The 21,950-nt window shown below is 34.5% G+C and overlaps 6 protein-coding genes and 1 long non-coding RNA gene across 11 annotated transcripts; 1 reads left to right on the top strand and 6 right to left on the bottom strand.

Annotated features, from left to right (window-relative positions):
- Positions 1-170: 170 nt before the first annotated feature.
- On the bottom strand, positions 171-3,181 carry LOC122572299 (odorant receptor 4-like). Its single transcript, XM_043737111.1, has 5 exons — positions 2,124-3,181; positions 1,504-1,603; positions 663-764; positions 448-603; positions 171-311 (listed from the first exon to the last, which is right to left on the bottom strand). Exons 1-5 carry the CDS (start codon positions 2,942-2,944, stop codon positions 261-263), a joined length of 1,230 nt encoding a protein of 409 aa, XP_043593046.1. The 5' UTR covers positions 2,945-3,181; the 3' UTR covers positions 171-260.
- Positions 2,604-20,772, top strand: LOC122572435. The gene is made up of 13 exons (XR_006318452.1): positions 2,604-2,745; positions 2,827-2,991; positions 3,190-3,307; positions 3,403-5,060; positions 5,331-5,549; positions 8,722-8,960; positions 10,333-10,534; positions 11,119-11,253; positions 11,769-12,007; positions 15,796-15,996; positions 17,553-17,789; positions 19,036-19,247; positions 20,677-20,772. It is a non-coding gene; the product is annotated as an uncharacterized LOC122572435 (long non-coding RNA).
- LOC122572361 lies at positions 4,767-7,293 on the bottom strand. The gene is made up of 3 exons (XM_043737242.1): positions 5,757-7,293; positions 5,580-5,679; positions 4,767-4,885 (listed from the first exon to the last, which is right to left on the bottom strand). The coding sequence occupies exons 1-3, from the start codon at positions 6,557-6,559 to the stop codon at positions 4,835-4,837; spliced, it is 954 nt and encodes a 317-aa protein (XP_043593177.1). The 5' UTR covers positions 6,560-7,293; the 3' UTR covers positions 4,767-4,834.
- Positions 7,402-10,675, bottom strand: LOC122572217. Of its 2 annotated transcripts, XM_043736964.1 has the most exons (5): positions 9,653-10,675; positions 9,475-9,574; positions 9,260-9,370; positions 8,854-9,009; positions 7,402-8,785 (listed from the first exon to the last, which is right to left on the bottom strand). In XM_043736964.1, the coding sequence occupies exons 1-5, from the start codon at positions 10,453-10,455 to the stop codon at positions 8,549-8,551; spliced, it is 1,407 nt and encodes a 468-aa protein (XP_043592899.1). In that variant the 5' UTR covers positions 10,456-10,675; the 3' UTR covers positions 7,402-8,548. The 2 variants fall into 2 exon arrangements, with proteins under 2 accessions (XP_043592899.1, XP_043592908.1); XM_043736973.1 differs by lacking the exon at positions 9,260-9,370.
- On the bottom strand, positions 11,773-13,527 carry LOC122572267. 2 transcript variants are annotated; one of them, XM_043737041.1, is made up of 4 exons: positions 12,697-13,527; positions 12,520-12,619; positions 12,306-12,416; positions 11,773-12,056 (listed from the first exon to the last, which is right to left on the bottom strand). In XM_043737041.1, the coding sequence occupies exons 1-4, from the start codon at positions 13,497-13,499 to the stop codon at positions 11,826-11,828; spliced, it is 1,245 nt and encodes a 414-aa protein (XP_043592976.1). In that variant the 5' UTR covers positions 13,500-13,527; the 3' UTR covers positions 11,773-11,825. The 2 variants fall into 2 exon arrangements, with proteins under 2 accessions (XP_043592976.1, XP_043592987.1); XM_043737052.1 differs by lacking the exon at positions 12,306-12,416.
- On the bottom strand, positions 14,106-17,538 carry LOC122572319. Of its 2 annotated transcripts, XM_043737167.1 has the most exons (5): positions 15,116-17,538; positions 14,933-15,032; positions 14,718-14,828; positions 14,314-14,469; positions 14,106-14,245 (listed from the first exon to the last, which is right to left on the bottom strand). In XM_043737167.1, exons 1-5 carry the CDS (start codon positions 15,910-15,912, stop codon positions 14,195-14,197), a joined length of 1,215 nt encoding a protein of 404 aa, XP_043593102.1. In that variant the 5' UTR covers positions 15,913-17,538; the 3' UTR covers positions 14,106-14,194. The 2 variants fall into 2 exon arrangements, with proteins under 2 accessions (XP_043593102.1, XP_043593111.1); XM_043737176.1 differs by lacking the exon at positions 14,718-14,828.
- LOC122572291 (odorant receptor Or2-like) lies at positions 18,970-21,404 on the bottom strand. 2 transcript variants are annotated; one of them, XM_043737097.1, is made up of 5 exons: positions 19,997-21,404; positions 19,817-19,916; positions 19,603-19,713; positions 19,141-19,296; positions 18,970-19,065 (listed from the first exon to the last, which is right to left on the bottom strand). In XM_043737097.1, the coding sequence occupies exons 1-5, from the start codon at positions 20,803-20,805 to the stop codon at positions 19,015-19,017; spliced, it is 1,227 nt and encodes a 408-aa protein (XP_043593032.1). In that variant the 5' UTR covers positions 20,806-21,404; the 3' UTR covers positions 18,970-19,014. The 2 variants fall into 2 exon arrangements, with proteins under 2 accessions (XP_043593032.1, XP_043593027.1); XM_043737092.1 differs by having other exon boundaries at positions 19,000-19,296.
- Between the last annotated feature and the right edge of the window lie 546 nt (positions 21,405-21,950).

Below are 21,950 nucleotides of genomic sequence, written 5' to 3'. Positions count from 1 at the left end.
GGAATATAGGAATCGTAGAAATCCTGCCGCAATGAACGCGCGAAATTCTTTATTATATCATAAAAATATTCAGCGCTTTACAAATACAATAATTGATCATACAATACTATTAATAATACAATAATATAAGTACTTTATTTCTGGCCTTGTCGGTCATCAGTGACGAATATGCCACTGATGCGATATAATACATTGCGGTATCACATAGAAAATAACAAGGAACGATTACTCTGCTCTTCTTCATGCGGTATGTAAATGCTCTATAACATCGTGCGGATCATGTTGAGGTACGCGAAAGAAGTTTTAAACACCTGAAAGACAGAATATACATGACTTTGTATTAATTATATAAAATTCTACATTAGCTATTATCTGCATTAGCTGTAAATTGTATCAAGAATTCTGTCCATTATATCATAAGTATATCTATATTTTATCGATACTTACGACGCCAAAGGTCGTGATAGATATTTGTACAAATTTTCCAGCAGTAATTTTGACCACCGTACTCGATCTTGAAATAATCAGGATTAAACCGAGAGCAGTTTTGCGAGGTAATCGGTACCATTCGGTCATATACACTTTTTTCCCAACTCTTTCGCCCTGTCGTGTATTTGATAGTTTGAGGTTTAATATAAACTCCTTTATTGTTACTTTCTTACCTGTTCAATAACTATTTCTCCGATGTAACAGAATATGAATATATTAAACACCATGGATGCATACACGATAGCATATACAATTCTCATATCTTTCGATTTTTCCTGTGAAATTGAAATATATGTATCGTATGAATAAATATGCGAATTAAGTAGGTAAGACAACGTATGAGTCGCGGTCCTGTATTTTGACTTTGAAAAATTTATTTATGTTAGAAGGTAGCTCACTGAATCATTTTAGCTCTAACTAGATGATATTGTAGAGAAATATTTCTAAGTTGTTTTGGTAAATATACACAAAAAGGAAGTCACCACCGATTTGGATGATTTTGAAATATGTTGAGTGCTGAGTGTATGAGCTTTTTTCCTGTACATGTAAAGTTGTTGGTCTTAGCCTCCGAATTGGATCGTGTCAGTACTAGTATTAACACTTTGACTTCCGCGTAAAGTTATTGGTAACTTTAAACAGTAACCGGCGTTTTTTGGTAAAAAATTTCAAATTCGTAATCTCTACGTAAAGGGTCAACTTGCGCGTGATACCAACGTGGTGTCACCGGACACTAAAATTTGGCCTGCACTTCACAACACATTGGTACCATCGGACGTGAAAGTGTTAATCGCTTTGTCGGTATTGATATGAACAATGTTGGTATGCCACCTTACGACGTAACGCGGTGATCGGACTAGTATTATTATTAAATCAATCCAGCTTCGAAATTATGGCCGACCGATATTATATATGTTTGCATATAGCTCCAAAACTCAGGCCGATCTGTGGATATATATAGTGGCTCTCTTTTTGTAAATATTTACCATCATTTTTTTACTTTGTTTTGAAACATACCGTGAGAAAATAATATTTGATCATGCACATGTTTATCGTACATCCCACCAACTCAACGAGACATATAATGTTCATAACTTTTTCTATCGAGGCTATGAGACTGAAAGCAATATTATCGTCATATGAATTCATCATAAAAAATTCACCACGAAATATCATTACTAAATAATAAATATATGTATATATCCATCATAGAAAATCAATCTAATATAAAAAATGATGATTGAATTATTAATTATTATAATATATGATTGAGTTATTTTGTGATGCTGTTACATTAATTTCATGTTTCTTTTACTTAGTATCTAAATTAAATGTCTTGCTTGAATTCTTAAACTTTAACTATTGGAAAAAGATGAATTATAAGTACAAGTAATAATCAATAGAAGAATTAAATAACAGTATATCCTACAAGATGCCGTATTCAATAAATGAAACATGTATAACTACACGATAACTCGCGATATTATCATACTTTGTAAATTTTGGCTAGAATTTAAATATACAACAAAAAGAAAAAAAAGAAAATAAATAACATAGTCTCATTGATGTTATCAAATAATAAATATCAGTAAATGAGACATATATGTACAAATAACAGCACAATAACCATTCAAAACCTTAATGTTCGCAGGTGATGTTCAACGATAATACCAAGCTTCCTCTGAGCGACCGTCTGTGCTTCCTGTTTCTCCTCGATTTTCGTATCCACCAAATTATCCAACCTGGCCACCACCATATTCAATTGACCACTTGCATGCATCGTTAGAACAGCTGCCAAACCACAAGCTCCCACCGTGACAGACGTCACGATGAGGCCAGAAAGGATCTGCAGGACAAATACGATCTCATTCACAGGACTAAATCTAGCGTCCAACAGATTTGTGTAAATCGGACAAGGTAACGGATACATGAAATAACTGTCATTCCCAACAAGAAACATCATCTTCTTAAAGCCTTTAGTTATGTTGAAAGCCAGAACGCCACTGTGCATACAGAATGCAGCTATGAAAGCGATGAAACGTCCAACCTTCGCGTACTTCAGCATCATTTCACGACTGCTGGCGTTTTCAACGACCTGCCAGTCGCGTTCCACGTGTTTTATGCAACGGATTATGTCGTCGGTTTTCGACAAAAGACAACAGTAATTCAATTCTCCCATCAGCCAATGACTCACTGGACCAATGATCTTCATCCTTGTCTTCGAGTTTTCAGCTTCATACACAATGTACAATATGCAAGGTACGATTGTGAGAATAATCAACGAGTGGCAAATAAAGTTCAACAATTTTGCGAATAATCTTTGCGTTCTGTTTGTCTTAGTAAGTTTTGGCCATGCTCCTATCGGTTGCATTAGCCAACGATTCACTTGGATGCTGTATTCGTAATCATGAGCGTAAAAAGCGTTGGATATCGGTGGTTCGCTAGACACGTCCACCATGATTACTTTGCGGAGGTCGTTTGTCGAGTGAATTACTCAAGTTTCAGGTACAATGCCATGGCAAAATGGCGCGTGCGCGAATTTTTTCTCGACCCCGTATCGCCATAGTGCAGCTGTTACCTTTCAAAGGGTTCGAGCCCTTCTAAGTTCTCAGTTGGAGCTTATACCACTTTATGCATTATTTACGACCTTAGTACGACAGGATTGATGACGTTTGAGGGTAATCGATTGATTGATTTTTTCAGGTGACAGTAGTGCACTAGTGTGTTGTCTGTTTCGCAGTAGGTTGAAGGGACCAATTTATGCAGCATAAATTCCCATTCGGGGAAATTTCTCATATTATTTCTTCGTATCGCGTCAGATGTAAGTACTTCTGTCACAATTTTATTAAAATTATCCAGGAAGGGGAATATTACCGAATGCTCAGTTGAGTGATGTTATTCTTTCCGAATTTATAGCGGAACGAATTTAAGAAAACTGTAGACTGATAGTTATTTCGCAACATCGACAAAGTCTCTTCTTTCCTATTTAAACTAAAGCGATATTGAAGTTCACAAGTTCCGGTATTTCAGCAAGATTAAAATTAATATAAAATATTAATCGCATTTGGATAATTAACAACATAAGGGTATAATGTATAAACAACAGTTCAAATAAATTTTTGTGCAATATACAGGAACATTACGTAGGATGTATTTAAACTATATTATACTTTAAGGAGCGCTCATGTTAATGTTCGTATATTCGTTTTGAAAAATTGACAATGGACCGATCAATTTTTAAATTCAAGGATTCCATCGAATGCTTAAATTTATGTCCTCCTTGTAATCATGATCTGGAAGTAAGATGTTATCTGTACGGGTGTAGATTCGGGAATTTAGAATATTTAACAAGGGACTATAGGAAATCCGCAGGAGGTATCAGGTTAGAAGATGTAGTGAGCGGAAGACGAGAGAGAAGAGTTCTATGATAGCTCGAGAAATTGGAAAAGAAATAAGAAGAAAAGAATAAAAAAATAGGGAACAAGCAGCACAAAGAGAGTTTTAATGAACGCAAGGGTGCAATAACTAGGGTGGAAGAAGACGAGGACCATGCACCGATTGGTTTTAAAAACCATCGATTCAGTTGAAGACTGTAGTCACCGTTGCTGTTGGTATCAGTATCTATGATCATTGTTCTGGTTGTCATCGCGGAGTGAGACTGTCGTTAGAAAGCATTCGTGCAACTATGGGCGATGCATGGGGTAGTGCAACGCTTGTGTGAGGTCCTTAGGTATTCATTCTACCGATCTATTCATCAATTGCTAGAACTTGTTTTAGAATAGTATGAAAGTATATACGCTTAGAAACTGTTAATTGCAATTGTTGGAAGTAAATGGTGTGCGTGCAGTGAATCACTTCTGTTTCTAACTTTAATAGTGTATACCTTCAAATTTTTAGTAGAAGGTAGAACGCGGTACATAATTGTGTCAGGTGCTATGGAGATGTAGTAGATTTAATTTGTGCTTATGATAAATTGGATGATAAATGGTATAATAATTTGCATTGTTTCTGTCGGTATTCACAAATGCCAGTCATAGGATTTGATTTTTATATTATCGAATAGTATTACGAACAAACATTACGAATAATTATAATGTTTCCAATGAAGGATTTGAAGAGATAACATGTAATAAAAACATGAGAACAATGGAGTATAGCTATAACAAACGATTCTTCAACCTATCCCCCCATAGATTTTTTACACCGCAAGTATTCTTACACTTAACTAGATCTATTAGGTTGTCAATCATGTATTATAGTCTGTAACATTAATCATAAAATTAGTTCAATCGTCGACTTATTTATTTGTTGACATTTTCTTATAATATCCTTTCAGAATTCCACTTTATCACATCATTTGCTGCAACAAATTCAAATATGCGAAACCTGTCTTTATGACCTGAAATGGCAGAATATTTCACGTGAACAGACAACATCGCTATGAGTACAAGTATAGAATAAACTTACACTACCAAAAGTGTAAACGGACATATGAACTAATTTTCCTGCAGTGATATGAACGACCATATTTGATCGTGCGATGACCATAATCAAGTCGAGGATTGTTTTACCGGGTAAATAATACCAGTTCGTCATGTAAACGACTTCACCAATTTTCTTGCACTGTTAAGAATTTGTTGAATTAGTCGTCACGAATTTGATTTCCAGAATTTATATTATCCCGTATTAACATTAGAGCGATGTATGAAACATGTAGGTGCCAAAGAAATTGAAAAAATGAATGACATATGAAAAAATCATTCAAATTACCAAAAATGTATCATTGTGAATCTATAAAAGTTATATGAAAAATGATTAATTATTAATTTTGATTACTCTGTTAGTTCTAGGGTTAGAGTATTAATGTCTCGCTGATACCTGTTCCGTTAATAATTCACCGATGTAACATATTATGAAAATGTTAAAACAGATTGTAACGAACATCATAAAATACGATGCCAAATTTCGAATATCATGCTCTGCCCATTCCTAAGACGAAATCGTAAAAAGAATAGGACAATTATACAGAAAATTAAAGTTATATCTACTGTGGAATATAACAGGTAAACAATAAAAGTATAGTAATTATGTACCGATAGAATGTAGTAACCAATTACGCATATATCCATCGTGCACCTTGACATTTCCAGCAAACAGATTTTATTCATCACATCCTCGATATATGATATAAAACTGCAATTAACACATAATATAATCCAAATGATCGCCCTTAAAAGCCACACAAAAAAAAGATTTTTAAAAAACCTTACTTCAATGTCCTTAGATGTCGTTCTACGATTACTCCAATTTGTATAAAATCACCAGTTTCCTTCTCTACTCTGGTTTCATTGACGAATTCAGCGATCCATAACGTAATAACATTTAGCTGACCGCACGCGTGAGCAGTTAGAACTGCTGCGAGACTAAAGATCCCAATTGTACTAAAATTTGCGATAACAGTAGAACAAATTTGCAAGAAAAGCATGAATTCGTTTGTTGGAATTTCGTCAACGTTCACCAACTTTTTGTATACTGCACAAGGTAGCACATGTAAAACTCTCGTCTCGTTTGCAATTTGAATCTCTACTGTATTTAATGCTGTCACAAAACAAAAGCACAAGACGCTTGATTGCACAAAAATGGCGGTGAACGCCGCTATGTAGCGACCGATTCTCGCGTTTTTCAACATCACATGTTGATCTTTCTCTCTGGTCACTGTTCGCCAGTCAGCTTCTATGTATGACACGCACTTTCGTATGTCTTTGTTGTGCATTAATAAAACCGCGTAATTAAAGCTGCTGACGAACCAATGATTCACAAAACCGAAGGTCTTCAATTTGAAGTTGAACGTCTCGTCTTCCAGAATTATTACTAGTAAACTAGGAATCGCAGTAAGAATTAAGGTGCTAAAGCAAACGATGTTTAAAATAATTGAAACGACCTTTTCGAGTCTTGTCGTGGAAGGAGACGATGGCCATGCACCGATCGGTTTTAAGAACCACCGATTCAATTGAAGACTATAGTCACTATTTCTCTTGCTGTCACCTTCTATGATCACTACTTCGGTCGTCATCGCGAAATAATGCCATTGTTAGAAACCAAGCGTCTACATATAGAGGATGTTGGCAGAAGTTCAACGCTTGCGCGAGTTTTTTAGCTATTTGTTCAACTGATCGATTCGTCTAGTCGGTAGAACTTTTTTAGAATACTATGAAAGTATATACGCTTGGAAACTGTCAGTTGCAATCATGTGAAGCGGATAGCGTACATGGAATGAATCATTCGTGTCCCTAACTTTAACAGTGTATGTTTTCAAATTTTTAGTGGATGGTGGATAGTGATATGTGAGTATGTTATGTGCTAGGATGTTGCAGTTGATTTAATTTCTGCTAGTGACTATAAGAAATTTCATAATAAATGATACAATAACTTGCATTATATTTGTCGGTATTTAGAAATGCCAGTTCTAAAGCTTGATTTCTATATCATCGAATACTAATACGAGGGAAACATTATTAGTAATTTTATTGTATCCAAACAATTAACAATAGATAAAATACAAATATTTTATCAATTATATCTTAAACATCTATGTATTATCGATACTTACGACGCCAAAGGTTGTGATAGATATTTGTACGAATTTTCCAGCAGTAATTTTGACCACCATACTCGATCTTGAAATAACCAGGACTAGACCGAGAGCAGTTTTGTGAGGTAATCGGTACCATTCAGTCATATACACTTTTTCCCAAATCTTTCACCCTATCGTGTGTTTGATAGTTTGAGGTTTAATATAAATACTCCTTTTTTGTTATTTTCTTACCTGTTCAGTAACTATTTCTTCGATATAACAGAATATGAATATATTAAACACCATAGATGCATACAGAATAACGTATGCAATTATCATATCCTTCAATTTTTCCTGAGAAATTAAAATATGTGTGTCGTACAAATGCTAGTGCGAATTAAGTAGAAAAGTCAACGTATGAGTCACGCTTCTGTATTTAACGCTAATTTATTTATGTTAAAAGATATCTCAATGTTTGATTCATTTTAACTCTAACTAGAAGATATGCACACATTTTCAATATATAAATTATTTCTTTTATTCCTATTTTGAAACATACCGTAAGACAATGATGTATGATTAAACACACCTTCATAGTACACCCCACCAACTCAATCAGAAGCTCCCACCGTGACAGTGGTCAAGATGATCCTAGAAAGGATCTACATGGTGAGCACGATCTCATTCGTCTGAATCTAATGCCCAATAGGTTCGTTTAAACCGGTCGAGGTAACGGGTACATGAAAAATCTGCCATTCTCCACACGAAACATCATCTTCTTAAAACCTTTATTCACGTTGCATGCCAGAATATCACTATGCCTGCTCAGTGCAGGGAGAGTATTGCCGAGTGTCAAGTCGAATGAAATTATTTTTTTGGAATTTGTGACAGAAAAAATTTAAGGGAACTGTATACTGAAAATTATCTTGTAACATATAAGCTATATAAAAAATTTCCTAAATATTGCTTTTTCAATAAGGACTCAAGGCCACCTTGTCGTGACTTGGTTGAAATAAAATAATCTTCAACGATAATATTTCCTCTGTTTAATCTAATACTTCTAAATTTAGGGTTGTTTTCAGATCAAAGAACAGTATAACATTGAACAAATCTTAATATCAGTCAAAGTAGTATGAAGACAGGAATACGTAGTGTTATTAAAAACAACAATTTTCAATAAATTTCTCGTATCGTAAATTCCAGACGGTTGAAACTTAAATAACTTTCATCCAAAACATTTTTTTATCAAATATTCGGATGTGGCTGAAAAATCTTCGCGAAAGTTACATACGTGGTTCAACCTGTATTTTTACTATAATTACTGAAGCTTAATTTTTGTTTTCATTTTACATCAGCTAATTAACAGCCAAAATATTTAGAAATGGATATCAGGTTATATTAAGGCAATTTTACTTGCATAGACATAGATTCCTGTATCGTGATTAGATCTCATTTCAAATTTCGTTGTAGTCTCATTATTAATGCATTTCAATCGTAATTAAATGCGGAAATAACAAAGTTGGAAAAAACAAAGAACTTTTTCTGTTTGAAATTCACAACTTCTAGCTTGTTAATTCTTAACATACAAAATTTTATGCGATATTTACGTATATTTTGTACTTTATATACTAAGTTATTAAAAACACAATATATTTTTCCAGGAGTCCATTTTATTACGTCATTTGCTGCNAACAGATTCAAGTATGCAAAACCTGTCTTCACAACCTGAAATGGCAGAATATTTCACGTAAACAGACAATACAGTTATGAGTAAGAGTATCGAATAAACTTACACTACCAAATGTATAAACGGACATATGAACTAATTTTCCGGCAGTGATTTGAACGACCACATTTGATCGTGCGATGACCATAATCAAGTCGAGGATCGTTTTACCGGGTAAGTGATACCAGTTCGTCATGTAGACGACTTCGCCAATTTTCTTGCACTGTTAAGAATTTGTTAAATTAATTACCACGATTTCGATTTGTTGCGTTTATATCACTCCGTATTAACACTAGGGCGAAGTATGAAACACATAGGTAACAAAGAACTTAAAATAAAAGACACATGAAAAAATCATTCTAATCACCGAAAATGTACCATTGAATCTATAAAAGTTGTATTAAGAACGATTAATTATTAACTTTGATTATCCTGCTAATTCTAGAATTAGAGAGTTAATGTGTTGCTGATACCTGCTCCGTTAACAGTTCACCAATGTAACATAGTATGAAAATGTTATAACAGATTGCAACAAACATCATAAAGTATGATGCCAAATTTCGAACATCATGCTCCGCCCATTCCTAAGATGGAATCGTAAAAAGAATAGAACAATTGTACAGAAGAATAAAGTTATATCCACTGTGAAAAATGACAGGCAGACAATAAAAATATGCTAATTATGTACCGACACAATGAAGTAGCCAATTACACATATATCCATCGTGCATCTTAACATTTCCAAAAAACAGATTTTATTCATCACACGCTCGATATATGATATGAAACTGCAATTAACATTTAATGTAATCCAAATGATCGCTCTTAGAAGCCACACAAGAAAATAATCTGAAAAGAGATCTTACTTCAATGTCCTCAGATGTCGTTCCACGATTATTCCAATTTTCATAAAACCATCGGTTCTTCTCTCTACTTTGGCTTCATTGACAAATTCAACAATCCATAACATAACAACATTCAGCTGACCGCACGCGTGAGCAGCTAGAACTGCTGCAAGACTAAAGATCGCAACTGTACTACAATTTGCGATAAAAGTAGACCAAATTTGCAAGAAAATCATGAATTCGTTTGTTGGACTTTCGTCGACGTTTACCAGCTTCTTGTATACTGCACAAGGTAACACGTGTAAAATTCTCGTCTCGTTTCCAATTTGAATCTCGAGTGTATTTAGTGCCGTCACGAAACAAAAGCACAAAACGCTACCTTGTACAAAAATTGCGCAAAAAGCTGCTACGTAACGACCGAATTTCGCGTTCTTCATCATTACGTGTTGATCCTCCTTCCTGGTCACTGCTCGCCAGTCAGCTTTCATGTGTTCTACGCATCGTCGTATGTCTTTGTTGTGTAATAACAACACACTATAAGTAAAGCTACTGACGATTAAATGACTCAAGAAATCTAGGCTCTTCAATTTCAAGTTAATGCTCTCGTCTTCTAGAATCAGTTGCACTACACTGGGAATTGCAGTGATAATTACGGTGCTGTAGCAAACGGTGTTTAAAAGAAACGAAATTATCTTTTCTAGTCTTGTGGTGGATGGAGACGATGGCCATGCACCGATCGGTTTCAAGAACCATCGATTCAATTGAAGACTGTAATCACTGTTGCTGTTGCTATCAGCTTCGATGATCACTGCTTCGTTCGACATCGCGGAGTGAAGTCGTTATTAGAAAGCAGCGTCAGTGGGGGATGCATGGAGCAGCGCAACGCCTGCGCGTGTTTTTTAGGTACTTGTTCTACCGATCGATTTGTCTTGTCGGTAGAACTTGTTTTAGAAAAGTTGAAAAGTATACTCGCTTGGAAATTGTTGGTTACAATGCTGTAAAGTGGATGGCCCGTGTGCAACGATTCATATTCTTCCCTACATTAACTGTGTACGTTGTAAAATTTTTAATAAGAAGTGGCTAGTCATCCGTAGGTGCTTAGATGTTATAGCTGTTTTAATTTGTGCTTGTGAATCGTTGAATTTCATGATAAATGATATAACAATTTTCATTCTTTTGTCGATATTTACAAATGCCAATTTTAAAATTTCGTTTGTATATTGTCGAATAGTATTACGAAGTGGGTCATGTTATTTATAATTGTAATCTTTGCATTTTGGATTTCGATAGAGTAGCATTTTATAAAAACGTGGATAAAATGGAGGGGTGTAGCTATAACGTTCGATTCTTCGTTCTACCGCCCCATCGATTTTTTAATTTTGTAAATTTTCTTGTTCTTAACTAGATCTATGAGATTATCAGTCATTTCTTGGAGGTTGTAAAATTTATTATTATTGAATGTTATTAATATTGATTATTATTTGCAGATCCGTGTTGGCATCGCAGGGTGTTGGTCATTGTTCTCCATCCAGAAGTTTTTCAACGCGCCGTTGGAAATCATTCTTCTTGATTTGAATAAATCACGCGACAAGCATCCACTCGGTTGGAACATCTGTGATAAGGTTTGTGAACTGTGAACTCCAACTATGAACACCGCAGAGACTTCAGAGATCACATTCGTGCTACCTATCTAGACGGTTGAAAGCTAAATAACTTTTATTTAAAACATTTTTGTATCAAATATTCGGATGTGGCTGAAAAATCTTAACCTTAGCCTTAGTATTTTTACTGTAATTACTGAAGCTTAATTTATACTCCCATTTTACATCAGCCAATTAACGGTCAAAACATTTACAAGTCGATATTAGGTTATATTAAGGCAATTTTACTTGCATAGACATAGATTCCTGTATCGTGATTAGATCTCATTTCAAAGTCTTTTGTAGTCTCATTCTTAATGTATTTCAATCGTAATTAAATACGGAAATAACAAAGTTGAACAAAACAAAGAATTTTTTCTATTTGACATTTACGCCTTCTAGCCTGTTAATTCTTAACATACAAAATTTTATGCGCTATTTACGTATATTTTGTACTTTATATACTAAGTTATTAAAAACACAATATATTTTTCCAGGAGTTCATTTTATTACGTCATTTGCTGCNAACAGATTCAAGTATGCAAAACCTGTCTTCACAACCTGAAATGGCAGAATATTTCACGTAAACAGACAATACAGTTATGAGTAAGAGTATCGAATAAACTTACACTACCAAATGTATAAACGGACATATGAACTAATTTTCCGGCAGTGATTTGAACGACCACATTTGATCGTGCGATGACCATAATCAAGTCGAGGATTGTTTTACCGGGTAAGTGATACCAGTTCGTCATGTAGACGACTTCGCCAATTTTCTTGCACTGTTAAGAATTTGTTGAATTAATCATCACGATTACGATTTGCTTCATTTATATCACTCCGTTCTAATACTAGGCGAAGTATGAAATATGTAGGTACCAAAGAACTTAAAATGAAAGACATGAAAAAATCATTCAAATCACTAAAAATATGCCATTGTGAATTTATAAAAATTGTATGAAGAACGATTAATTATTAATTTTGATTACTCTGGTTATTTTAGAATTAGAGTGTTAATGTGTTGCTGATACCTGCTCTGTTAATATTTCACCGATGTAACATATTACAAAAATGTTATAACAGATTGTAACGAGCATCATAAAATACGAAGTCAAATTTTGAATATCATGCTCAGCCCATTCCTAAGACGGAATCGTAAACAGAAAAAAACAATTATACAGAAAAGTAAAGTTATATCTAATCCGGAAGAAATAGACAAACAAGAAATATATATTAATTACATACTGATAAAATGTAATAGCCAGTTACACATATATCCATTGTGCATCTTAGCATTTCCAAGAGACATATTTTATTCATCACATACTCGATATACGATATAAAACTGCAATTAACATACAATATAATCCCGAAGATCAGTACTGAGACACCAACAAAGAAGGAATAGGGAAAAGATCTTACTTCAATGTCCTCAGGTGTCGTTCCACGATTGCTCCAATTTGAATAGAACCATCGGATTTCCTTTTTCCTCTGGCCTCATTAACAAATTCAGTGATCCATAACTTAATAACGTTTAACTGACCACACGCGTGAGCAGCTAGGACTGCTGCAAGACTAAAAATTCCAATCGTACTAGAATTTGCAATAATTGCAGACAAAACTTGCAAGAAAAGCATGATCTGGTTCGTTGAACTTTCATCGACGTTTACTAGCTTCTTGTATACTGCACAAGGTAACACGTGTAAAACTCTCGTCTCGTTTCCAATTTGTATCTCCACTGTATTTAATGCTGTCACGAAACAAAAGCATAAAACGCTACCCTGCATAAAAATGGCGCAAAAAGCCGCTACATAGCGACCCAATTTCGCTTTCTTCAGCATCACGTGTTGATCCTCCTCTCTGATTAACGTTCGCCAGTCACTTTCCATGTGTTCTATGCACTGTCGTATGTCTTTGCTATGCAACAACAAAGTTGTATAATTAAGGCTGCTGACGATCCAATGGCTCACGAAACCCAGTGCCTTCAATTTGAAATTTATACTCTCATCTTCTAGAATTATTAGTAGTAAACTAGGAATCACAGTGATAATTACGGTGCTGAAGCAAATGATGTTCAAAACAAATGAAATAATCTTTTCGAGTTTTGTGGTGGAAGGAGACGGGGGCCATGCACCGATCGGTTTCAAGAACCATCGATTCAATTGTAGACTATAGTCACTGTTGCTGTTGCTATCAGCTTCTATCACCACTGCTTCGTTCGGCATCGCGGAGTGAAGTCATTATTAGAAAGCAGCCGTGCATTTGTGGGGGATGCATGGAGCAGCGCAACGCTTGCGCGTGTTTTTTAGGTACTTGTTCTACCAATCGATTCGTATGGTCGGTAGAACTTGTTTTAGAAAAGTTGAAAAGTATACTCGCTTGGAAATTGTTGGTTACAATGCTGTGAAGTGGATGGCGTGTGTGCAATGATTCATATCCCTCCCTACATTAACTGTATACGTTGTAAAATTTTTAATAAGAAGTGGCTAGTCAACCATACGTGTGTTAGGTGCTTGGAAGTTATAGCTGTTTTAATTTGTGCTTGTGAATTGTTGAATTTCGTGATAAATGATAATAATTTGTATTATTGCTGTTGATATTTACAAATGCCAATTCTTATATCAACGCATAGTATTACGAAGAAAAAATTATTAGTGAAATTAATTTTTCCAATGATGAATTTCGAAAAAATAATACGTAATAAAAACAGAAGTATAATGGAGTGTGGCTACAATGGACGGTTCTATAATTTACCGTCCGATAGATTTTTTACTCTGTATGTTCCCTTGGTCTTACGTAGACGTATTATATATTCAACTATTTATTAGAGTTTGTAAAATTGATTATAAGAATATATCAATTTTCTAATTATTATTATGCTTTAACATCCCCAATAACATTTTTCCAAGATACCATTTTATTACATTATTTGCTGCAATAGATTCAAATATGCAAAACCTGTTTTTACCACCTGAAATGGCAAAATATTTAACGTAAACAGACAATACAGGTCTGAATACTAGTATCAAAATAACTTACACTACCAAACGTATTAATAGTCATATGAATCATTTTCCCTGCAGTCAATTGAACGACCATACTCGATCGCACGATGATCAAAATTAAGTCGTGGATTTCTTCATTGGATAAATAATACCAGTTTGTCAAGTAAACGGCATCTCCAACTTTCTTGCTCTGTTAAGAATTTCTTCTATTAATCATCGTGATTTCGATTTGTTGTATACCACTCTGTATTAATACTATGGCGAAGTATGAAACATGTAAGTACCAAAGAACTTAAAATGAAAGATACATGAACAAATCATTCAAATCACCAAAAATTTATCATCATGAATTTATGAAAGTTACATGAAAAATGGTTATTTCCTAATCTCCGCAACTTTGGTAGTTCTATAATTAGAGAGTTAATGTCTCATTAGTACCTGTTCCGTTAATATTTCACCGATGTAACATATTACGAAAATGTTAAAACAGATTGAAAGGAACATCATAAAATACGATGTCAAATTTCGAATATCATGCTCATCCCATTCCTAAGAAGCAGTCGTAAAAAGTATAGAACAAATATACAGAAAAATAAATTTATATCTTATGTGGAAAGAAAGTAACACGCAATAAAGATATAATAAATATGTACCGATAGAATGTAGTAGGCAATTAGACATATGTTCATCGTACATCTCAACATTTCCAATAAATATATTTTGTTCATCACAACCTCGATACACGATATGAAACTGCAATAAACACGTAATATAATACCACTGATCACTCTCGAAACAACAACAACAAGAAAAAACGAATTAACAATAGATCTTACTTCAATGTCCTCAGGTGTCGTTCCACGATTATTCCAATTTCCCGAAAACTGCTAGTTTCCTTTTGTTTTCTCGTTTCCTTAACAAATTCAGTAATCCACGCCATAATCACGTCCAGTTGACCACACGCGTGAGCAGCTAGTACAGCTGCGAGACTAAAAATTCCAACTGTACTAGAGTTCGCGATAAGAGCAGACCAAATTTGCAGGGAAAGCATGATTTCGTTTGCTGGACTTTCATCGACGTTCACCAACTTCTTGTATACTGCACAAGGCAACAAGCGTAAGACTCTTGTCTCGTTTCCAATCTGAATCTCGACTGTAGTTAATGCTGTCACGAAACAAAAGCACAAAATTCCACCCTGCATGAAAATAGCGCACGAAGCAGCTACATAGCGACCGAATTTCGCGTTTTTCATCATTACGTGTTGATCCTCCTCCCTAGTCACTGATTGCCAGTCAGCCTCTATGTGTTCTACGCATTGTCGTATGTCTTTGCTGTGTAATAACAAGGTACTATAATTAAAGCTGCTGACAAACAAATGACTCAAGAAATCTAGGGTTTTCAATTTCAAGTTAATGCTCTCGTCTTCTAGGATGAGTAGCAATACACTGGGAATCGCAGTGATGATTACGGAGGTGAAGCAAATGATGTTTAAAATAAATGAAACAATCTTTTCCAGTCTTGTGGTGGATGGAGACGATGGCCATGCACCGATCGGTTTCAAGAACCACCGATTTAATTGAAGACAGTAGTCACTGTTGCTGTCAGCTTCTATGATCACTACTTCGTTCGACATCGTGGAGTGAAGTTGTTATTAGAATGCAGCCGCGCGTCAATGGGGGATGTATGCAGCAGTGCAACGCTTGCGCGTGTTTTTTAGGTACTTGTTCTACCGATCGATTCGTCTGGTCGGTAGAACTTGTTTTAGAAAAGTTGAAAAGTATACTCGCTTGGAAATTGTTGGTTACAATGCTGTGAAGTGGATGGCGTGCGTGTAATGATTCATATCCCTCCCTACGTTAACTGTATTTGTTGTAAAATTTTTAAGAAGAAGTGGCTAGTCATCCGTACGTATGTTAGGTGCTTGGAAGTTATAGCTGTCTTAATTTGTGCTTGTGAATTGTTGAATTTCATGATAAATGATATAATAATTTTCATTCTTTTGTCGATATTTACAAATGCCAATTTTAAAATTTCGTTTGTATATTATCGAATAGTATTACGAAGCGGAACGCGTTATTTATAATCATAATGTTTGCAATGAACGATTTCGATAGAATGGCTTTTTATAAAAACACGAAACAATAGAAGAGTATAGCTACAATGTACGATTCTTCGGTTTACCGCTTCATTAATGTTTTATTTCGTAAGTGATCTTGTTCTTAATTAAATCTATTAGATTGACAATTGTTTATCATAGGTTTTAAAATGGATTATTATATTTATTATATCATTACGTCTTACCATTGTTTGTATTTCAAATTCTGCAGTAGCATTTACAAAGAATTGTACAACTAGAAAATTCATTCATTAGAAACGTATTTAATCATATCATTTATCGTAACAAATTCAAATATTCGAGACCGATTTTTACTTGGTACGATAGAATGTTTCATGTGAAAGGACATATAGATGTAAGTAGAAAATAATGGTTTAATTAATTAATGGTTTAAAATAATGCTATGTACATTGATATTTAACACACTGACTGCTGCCTGAATTTTATGTGTTATTCACAGTATTGCTTATTTCGAAACGTTGCAAGATGCACGATAAAATTAACTGTATTAAAAATAAAATTTCTTTTGATGTTCAGTACGTAGTCCATACATGTATAGAGGAGATGTAAACTCTTCAGTGATAACGTCGATAGATGTATAGACATTATTTCGTCTTTTACACTATTGTTTTACATTGTTTAGAGAAACCGGAATACGGAATCTAGAAAGCGTAGAAATTCTCTCGCACTAAATGGGTAAAACCCTTTACTATATCATTAGAAGTATCCAGCATTTTGCAAATATAATTGTTTGTTTAGTATAAATAGAGTCTACAACATGGCGCGATGTTGAGATGCACGAAAGAAGATTTAAATACCAGAAAGATAGAATACACGTTTATTTATATTAAATATTTAAAATTCTAGCGCATTAGATGTAAATTCTATGAAAATTGTACGACAATTTTAATCTTCTACAAAATTAAAATATAATAAATTCAAATTTACACCGTATATATAAAAAAATGGAACTATGGAGCAACTAGTTCGGTGTCATAGATTTGTTTCAAGTTTGAATATGTTGAGAAAGTTCGATTAAGTAAAATATCATAAAAAAGTATGTCGTAAACAAATAAAAATTTTTTTTTCAGATGTCACAGTATAAGCAACCGTATAAATAACAATACAATAACCAGTAAATACCTTAATGTTTGCAGGTGAGCTCAACAATAATTCCTTTCTCTTCTTTCTATTCCTCCTTGACCTTCGTATCCACCAAACTATCGAACCTGGTCATCGCCACGTTCAATGGACCACTTGCATGGATCATTAGGGTAGCGTCCAAGCAACAAGCTTCCACGCCACGATGATGCCAGAAAAAGTCTGTACAATGAGCACGATGTCATTCGTCGGGCTGAATCTAGCGACCAACAGATTTGTCTAAATCGGACAAGGTAACGAACACATGAAATAACTGTCATTTGCCACATGAAACACAATCTTCTTAAAGGCTTCAGTTACATTATAAACCAGAACGCCACTATACGCGCACAATGCAGCTACGAAAACAATGGAACGTCCGAATCTCGCGTTTTTCAACATCAATTCGCGATCACTGGCACTTTTAACGACCTGATAGTTGAGTTCCGTGTGTTTTATGCAACAGACCAATAGTTTTGATCTTCATCTTTGAGCTGTCATACACTTGGATAGTATATCACGAGGGTAAAAAGTGTTAAATATCGGTGGTTCACTAGACAGGTCTACCATGACTACTTCGCGGGGATCGTTTGTCGACTGAAACCCTCAAGTTTCAAGTTTAATGCTATGGTAAAATGGTGACCTCGCGTCGCCATGGTGCAGCTGTTACCTTTCAAAGGGTTCAAGCCCTTCGGAGTTCTTGCTTGTACTGCATGAAATACTTTATGCCTTATTTACGATTTTAGTATCACAGAATTCATGATGTTTAGGGTCATGGATTAATTGATTTTTTTTAGCATCAGCAATACGCGAATATGCTGCCTATTTTGCAGCAGGTCGAAGAAATCACTTTCTAAGGGATGAATTTTCATTCGTGAAGACTTGTCATATTTCTTAGGGTACTTTCTGTTATATATACGTAAAACTGGAACGTAAGAAGCGCCACGTATCATTGCCATAGCACATAGTAGTTATTCTCACGAGTATATTATGATGGCTCTTAATGGACTGTTTGTTTTTTATATGTATAACACAAATTCGATTATTTGATTACGTTGACCAAGGAGGAAAATGTTCATCATACAAATCCCGCGAATGGTATTTGAAAGACAATGAAAGTATATTAATCAATTGAAATACGAATACATCGTGTAAGAATTTAATACATTAATTGTACGTTAGTTCTATGCTTATATTTTTCATATTTGTGAAAGATTTCCTATTTAAATCGTAAAATATGCATATATACGCATTTTCGTATAGAAAAAAAAAACAAATGATACAATCAATGAGGATACAGACCTAAAAAGTTCATAGGTTTATGGTTCAAAGGTTCGTAGCTCAAAGGTTAAAAAATCTCAAATATAGCACATTCTACTCTACTGATAAAAAAATATTAATCATGATTGTATTACCATTGTTTGTATTTCAAATTTTACATCATCTACAGAAATAAATAAAAAATCTGTTAAAATTTAATCACGTCATTTGTCGTAACAGGTTCAAATATGCGAAACCAGTTTTTACCACCTGTAATAACAGAATATTTTACGTGGACGAACATACATACACAGGAGAGTAAAAAGAAGAGATAAATTGACATACATCACCGAATGTATATACAGACATGTGAACCAATTTTCCAGCAGTGATATGAACGACCACACTCGATCGTGCGATGATCAAAATCAAGTCGAGGATTATTTTATCGGGTAAATAATACCAGTTTGTCATATAAACCACCTCCCCAACCTTTTGGCACTGAGAAAAGTTTGTTTAATTAGTAGTGATCGCGATTTTGATTTTTCGTATTTATATTATTTGATATTAATATTTACATCACTTGACAATAACATTAATATTAGGACTACAAACGGCTATAATATAAAACGTGTAAGAGAGATACCAAAAGAGAGATATATGAAGTATAAGAAAGATATATGAAAAGAAAGGATCATTCATGTCATTGAAAATGCATAGTTTCAAATCCATAGAATTTCTATTCAAAATGATCAATTATTCATTTTGGCTACAGTGGTAGTTTTAGTGTTAACAACTCTCAAATACCTGTTCCGTCAATATTTCACCGATGTAGCATATTACAAAAATATTAAAACAGATTGAAATGAGCATCATAAAATACGTAGATAAATTCTGAATATCGTGGTCAGCCCATTCCTAAAAAGAAATCGTACAATGAATAACATAATAATAAGCAAAATTGAACCCTGAATGTGATTTGTAAAAACAGACAAATAATAATAATATATTTAATACGTACCGAAAGAATATAGTAGCCAATTACACATATATCCATCGTACACCTGAACATCTCTAAAAAATATATCCTGTTCATCACATCCTCGATGCACGAGATAAAACTGTAATTAACACATAATATAATACCAATGATCACCCTCGAAACAACTAATAAAAAGAAAGAATTAAAAATAGATCTTACTTCAAGGTCCTCAGGTGTCGCTCCACGATTACTCCAATTTCCCGAAAACTGCTAGTTTCCTTCTGTTTTCTCGTTTCCTTAACAAATTCAGTAATCCACGCCATAATCACGTCTAGTTGACCACACGCGTGAGCAGCTAGCACTGCTGCAAGACTAAAAATTCCAACCGTACTAGAGTTCGCGATAAGTGCGGCCCAAATTTGTAGGAAAAGCATGATTTCGTTTGCTGGACTTTCATCGACATTCACTAACTTCTTGTATACTGCACAAGGTAACACGTGTAAGACCCTCGTCTCGTTTCCAATTTGAATCTCGGTTGTAGTTAACGCTGTCACAAAGCAAAAGCATAAAACGCCACCCTGCATGAAAATGGCGCACGAAGCAGCTACATAGCGGCCGAATTTCGCGTTTTGCATCATCACGCGTTGATCTTCCTCCCTAGTCACCGTTCGCCAGTCAGCTTCCATGTGTTCTACGCAATGTCGTATGTCCCTGCCGCGCATTAACAAAGCCGTGTAATTGACGCTGCTGACGAACCAATGACTGACAGGTCCCAGTGTCTTCAGTTTCATGTAAATGCTTTCGTCTTCTAGAATCATTACTAATAGACTAGGAATCGCAGTGATGATTACGGAGGTGAAGCAAATGATGTTTAAAATAAATGAAACAATCCTTTCCAGTCTTGTGGTGGATGGAGACGATGGCCATGCACCAATCGGTTTTAAGAACCATCGATTCAATTGAAGACTGTAGTCACTGTTGCTGTTGCTGTTGCTGTCGCCTTCTGTGATCACTGGTTCGTTCGACATCGCGAAATGAAGCCGTTGTTAGAAAGTAGCGAAGCATCGATAGGGGATGCATGAGTTAGTGCAGCGCTTGCGCGGGTTTTTTTATGTGTTTGTTCAATTAATCGATTCGTCTAGTCGGCGGAACTTGTTTTAGAATAGTATGAAAGTATATGCTCTTGAAAATTGCTGGTTGGAATCGTGTGAAGTAGATGGTGTGTATGCAATGATTCATTCGTGTCTCCAACTTTCAGAGTGTATGTTCTCAAATTTTCAGTAGAAGATGAGTTGTGATACATAATTGTGTTATGTGTTGGGAAGTTGTAGTTAGAAACTTAATCTATGTTTGTAGTTATAATAAATTTTATAGTAAATAATAATTTTCATTACTTCTGCCGGTATTTAGAAATACCGATTTTAAGACTAGATTTCTATATTATCGAACATTATTACAAATAAGATCGAAACAATTATTAACAAAATTAATGTTTCCAGTGAAGGATTTCGAAAGAATAACGTTAAATAAAAACATTAGTATTATATAATAGAGTATAATTATAACGGGCGATTCTAGAATCTACCGCTAGCACCGATTTTTGACTTATTTTTGACCGTAAGTACTCTTGCCCTTAACTAGATCTATTAGATTGTCAAATACTCATCGTTCTTTGTAAATTCATTGTAAGATTAGTTTAGTCGCATAATTATTTATTTTTTGTCACTCCCCTAACCAATATGAAAAATTTGCATTTTTAGAGATTCTACTATATAATTTTAGCCATGATTCAGCAAAATGTAGAAAGTATCCCAATCAGTGTTGACATGAGTGCAACGTGTAATAATTAAATGAATTAATTTCGTACTAAAATCGTGTATATATTTTTCATTTCTTTGTGAAGGTTTTCTATTTAAATCTTTAAATACATATATTCCAATATATACTAGGAGGGGACTGGAGATGTTGAAACCGAGGGGGGTCAAGACTTAAAAAATTCATTATAGCATGTTCCACTGCATGGATAAAAATATTAGTCATTGGTGTCTTACCATTATATTTCAATTTCTACATCATTTACACAAAATGATACAACTAAAATGTTCAGTAGAAGCACATTTAATCATGACAGCTGTCGTAAGAGATTCAAATACGCGAAACCGGTCTTTACCAC

The sequence above is a fragment of the Bombus pyrosoma genome, linkage group LG2, assembly GCF_014825855.1.
Source record: "Bombus pyrosoma isolate SC7728 linkage group LG2, ASM1482585v1, whole genome shotgun sequence".
NCBI classification, from domain to species: domain Eukaryota; kingdom Metazoa; phylum Arthropoda; class Insecta; order Hymenoptera; family Apidae; genus Bombus; species Bombus pyrosoma.
This window is presented reverse-complemented; position numbering and strand designations above follow the sequence as displayed.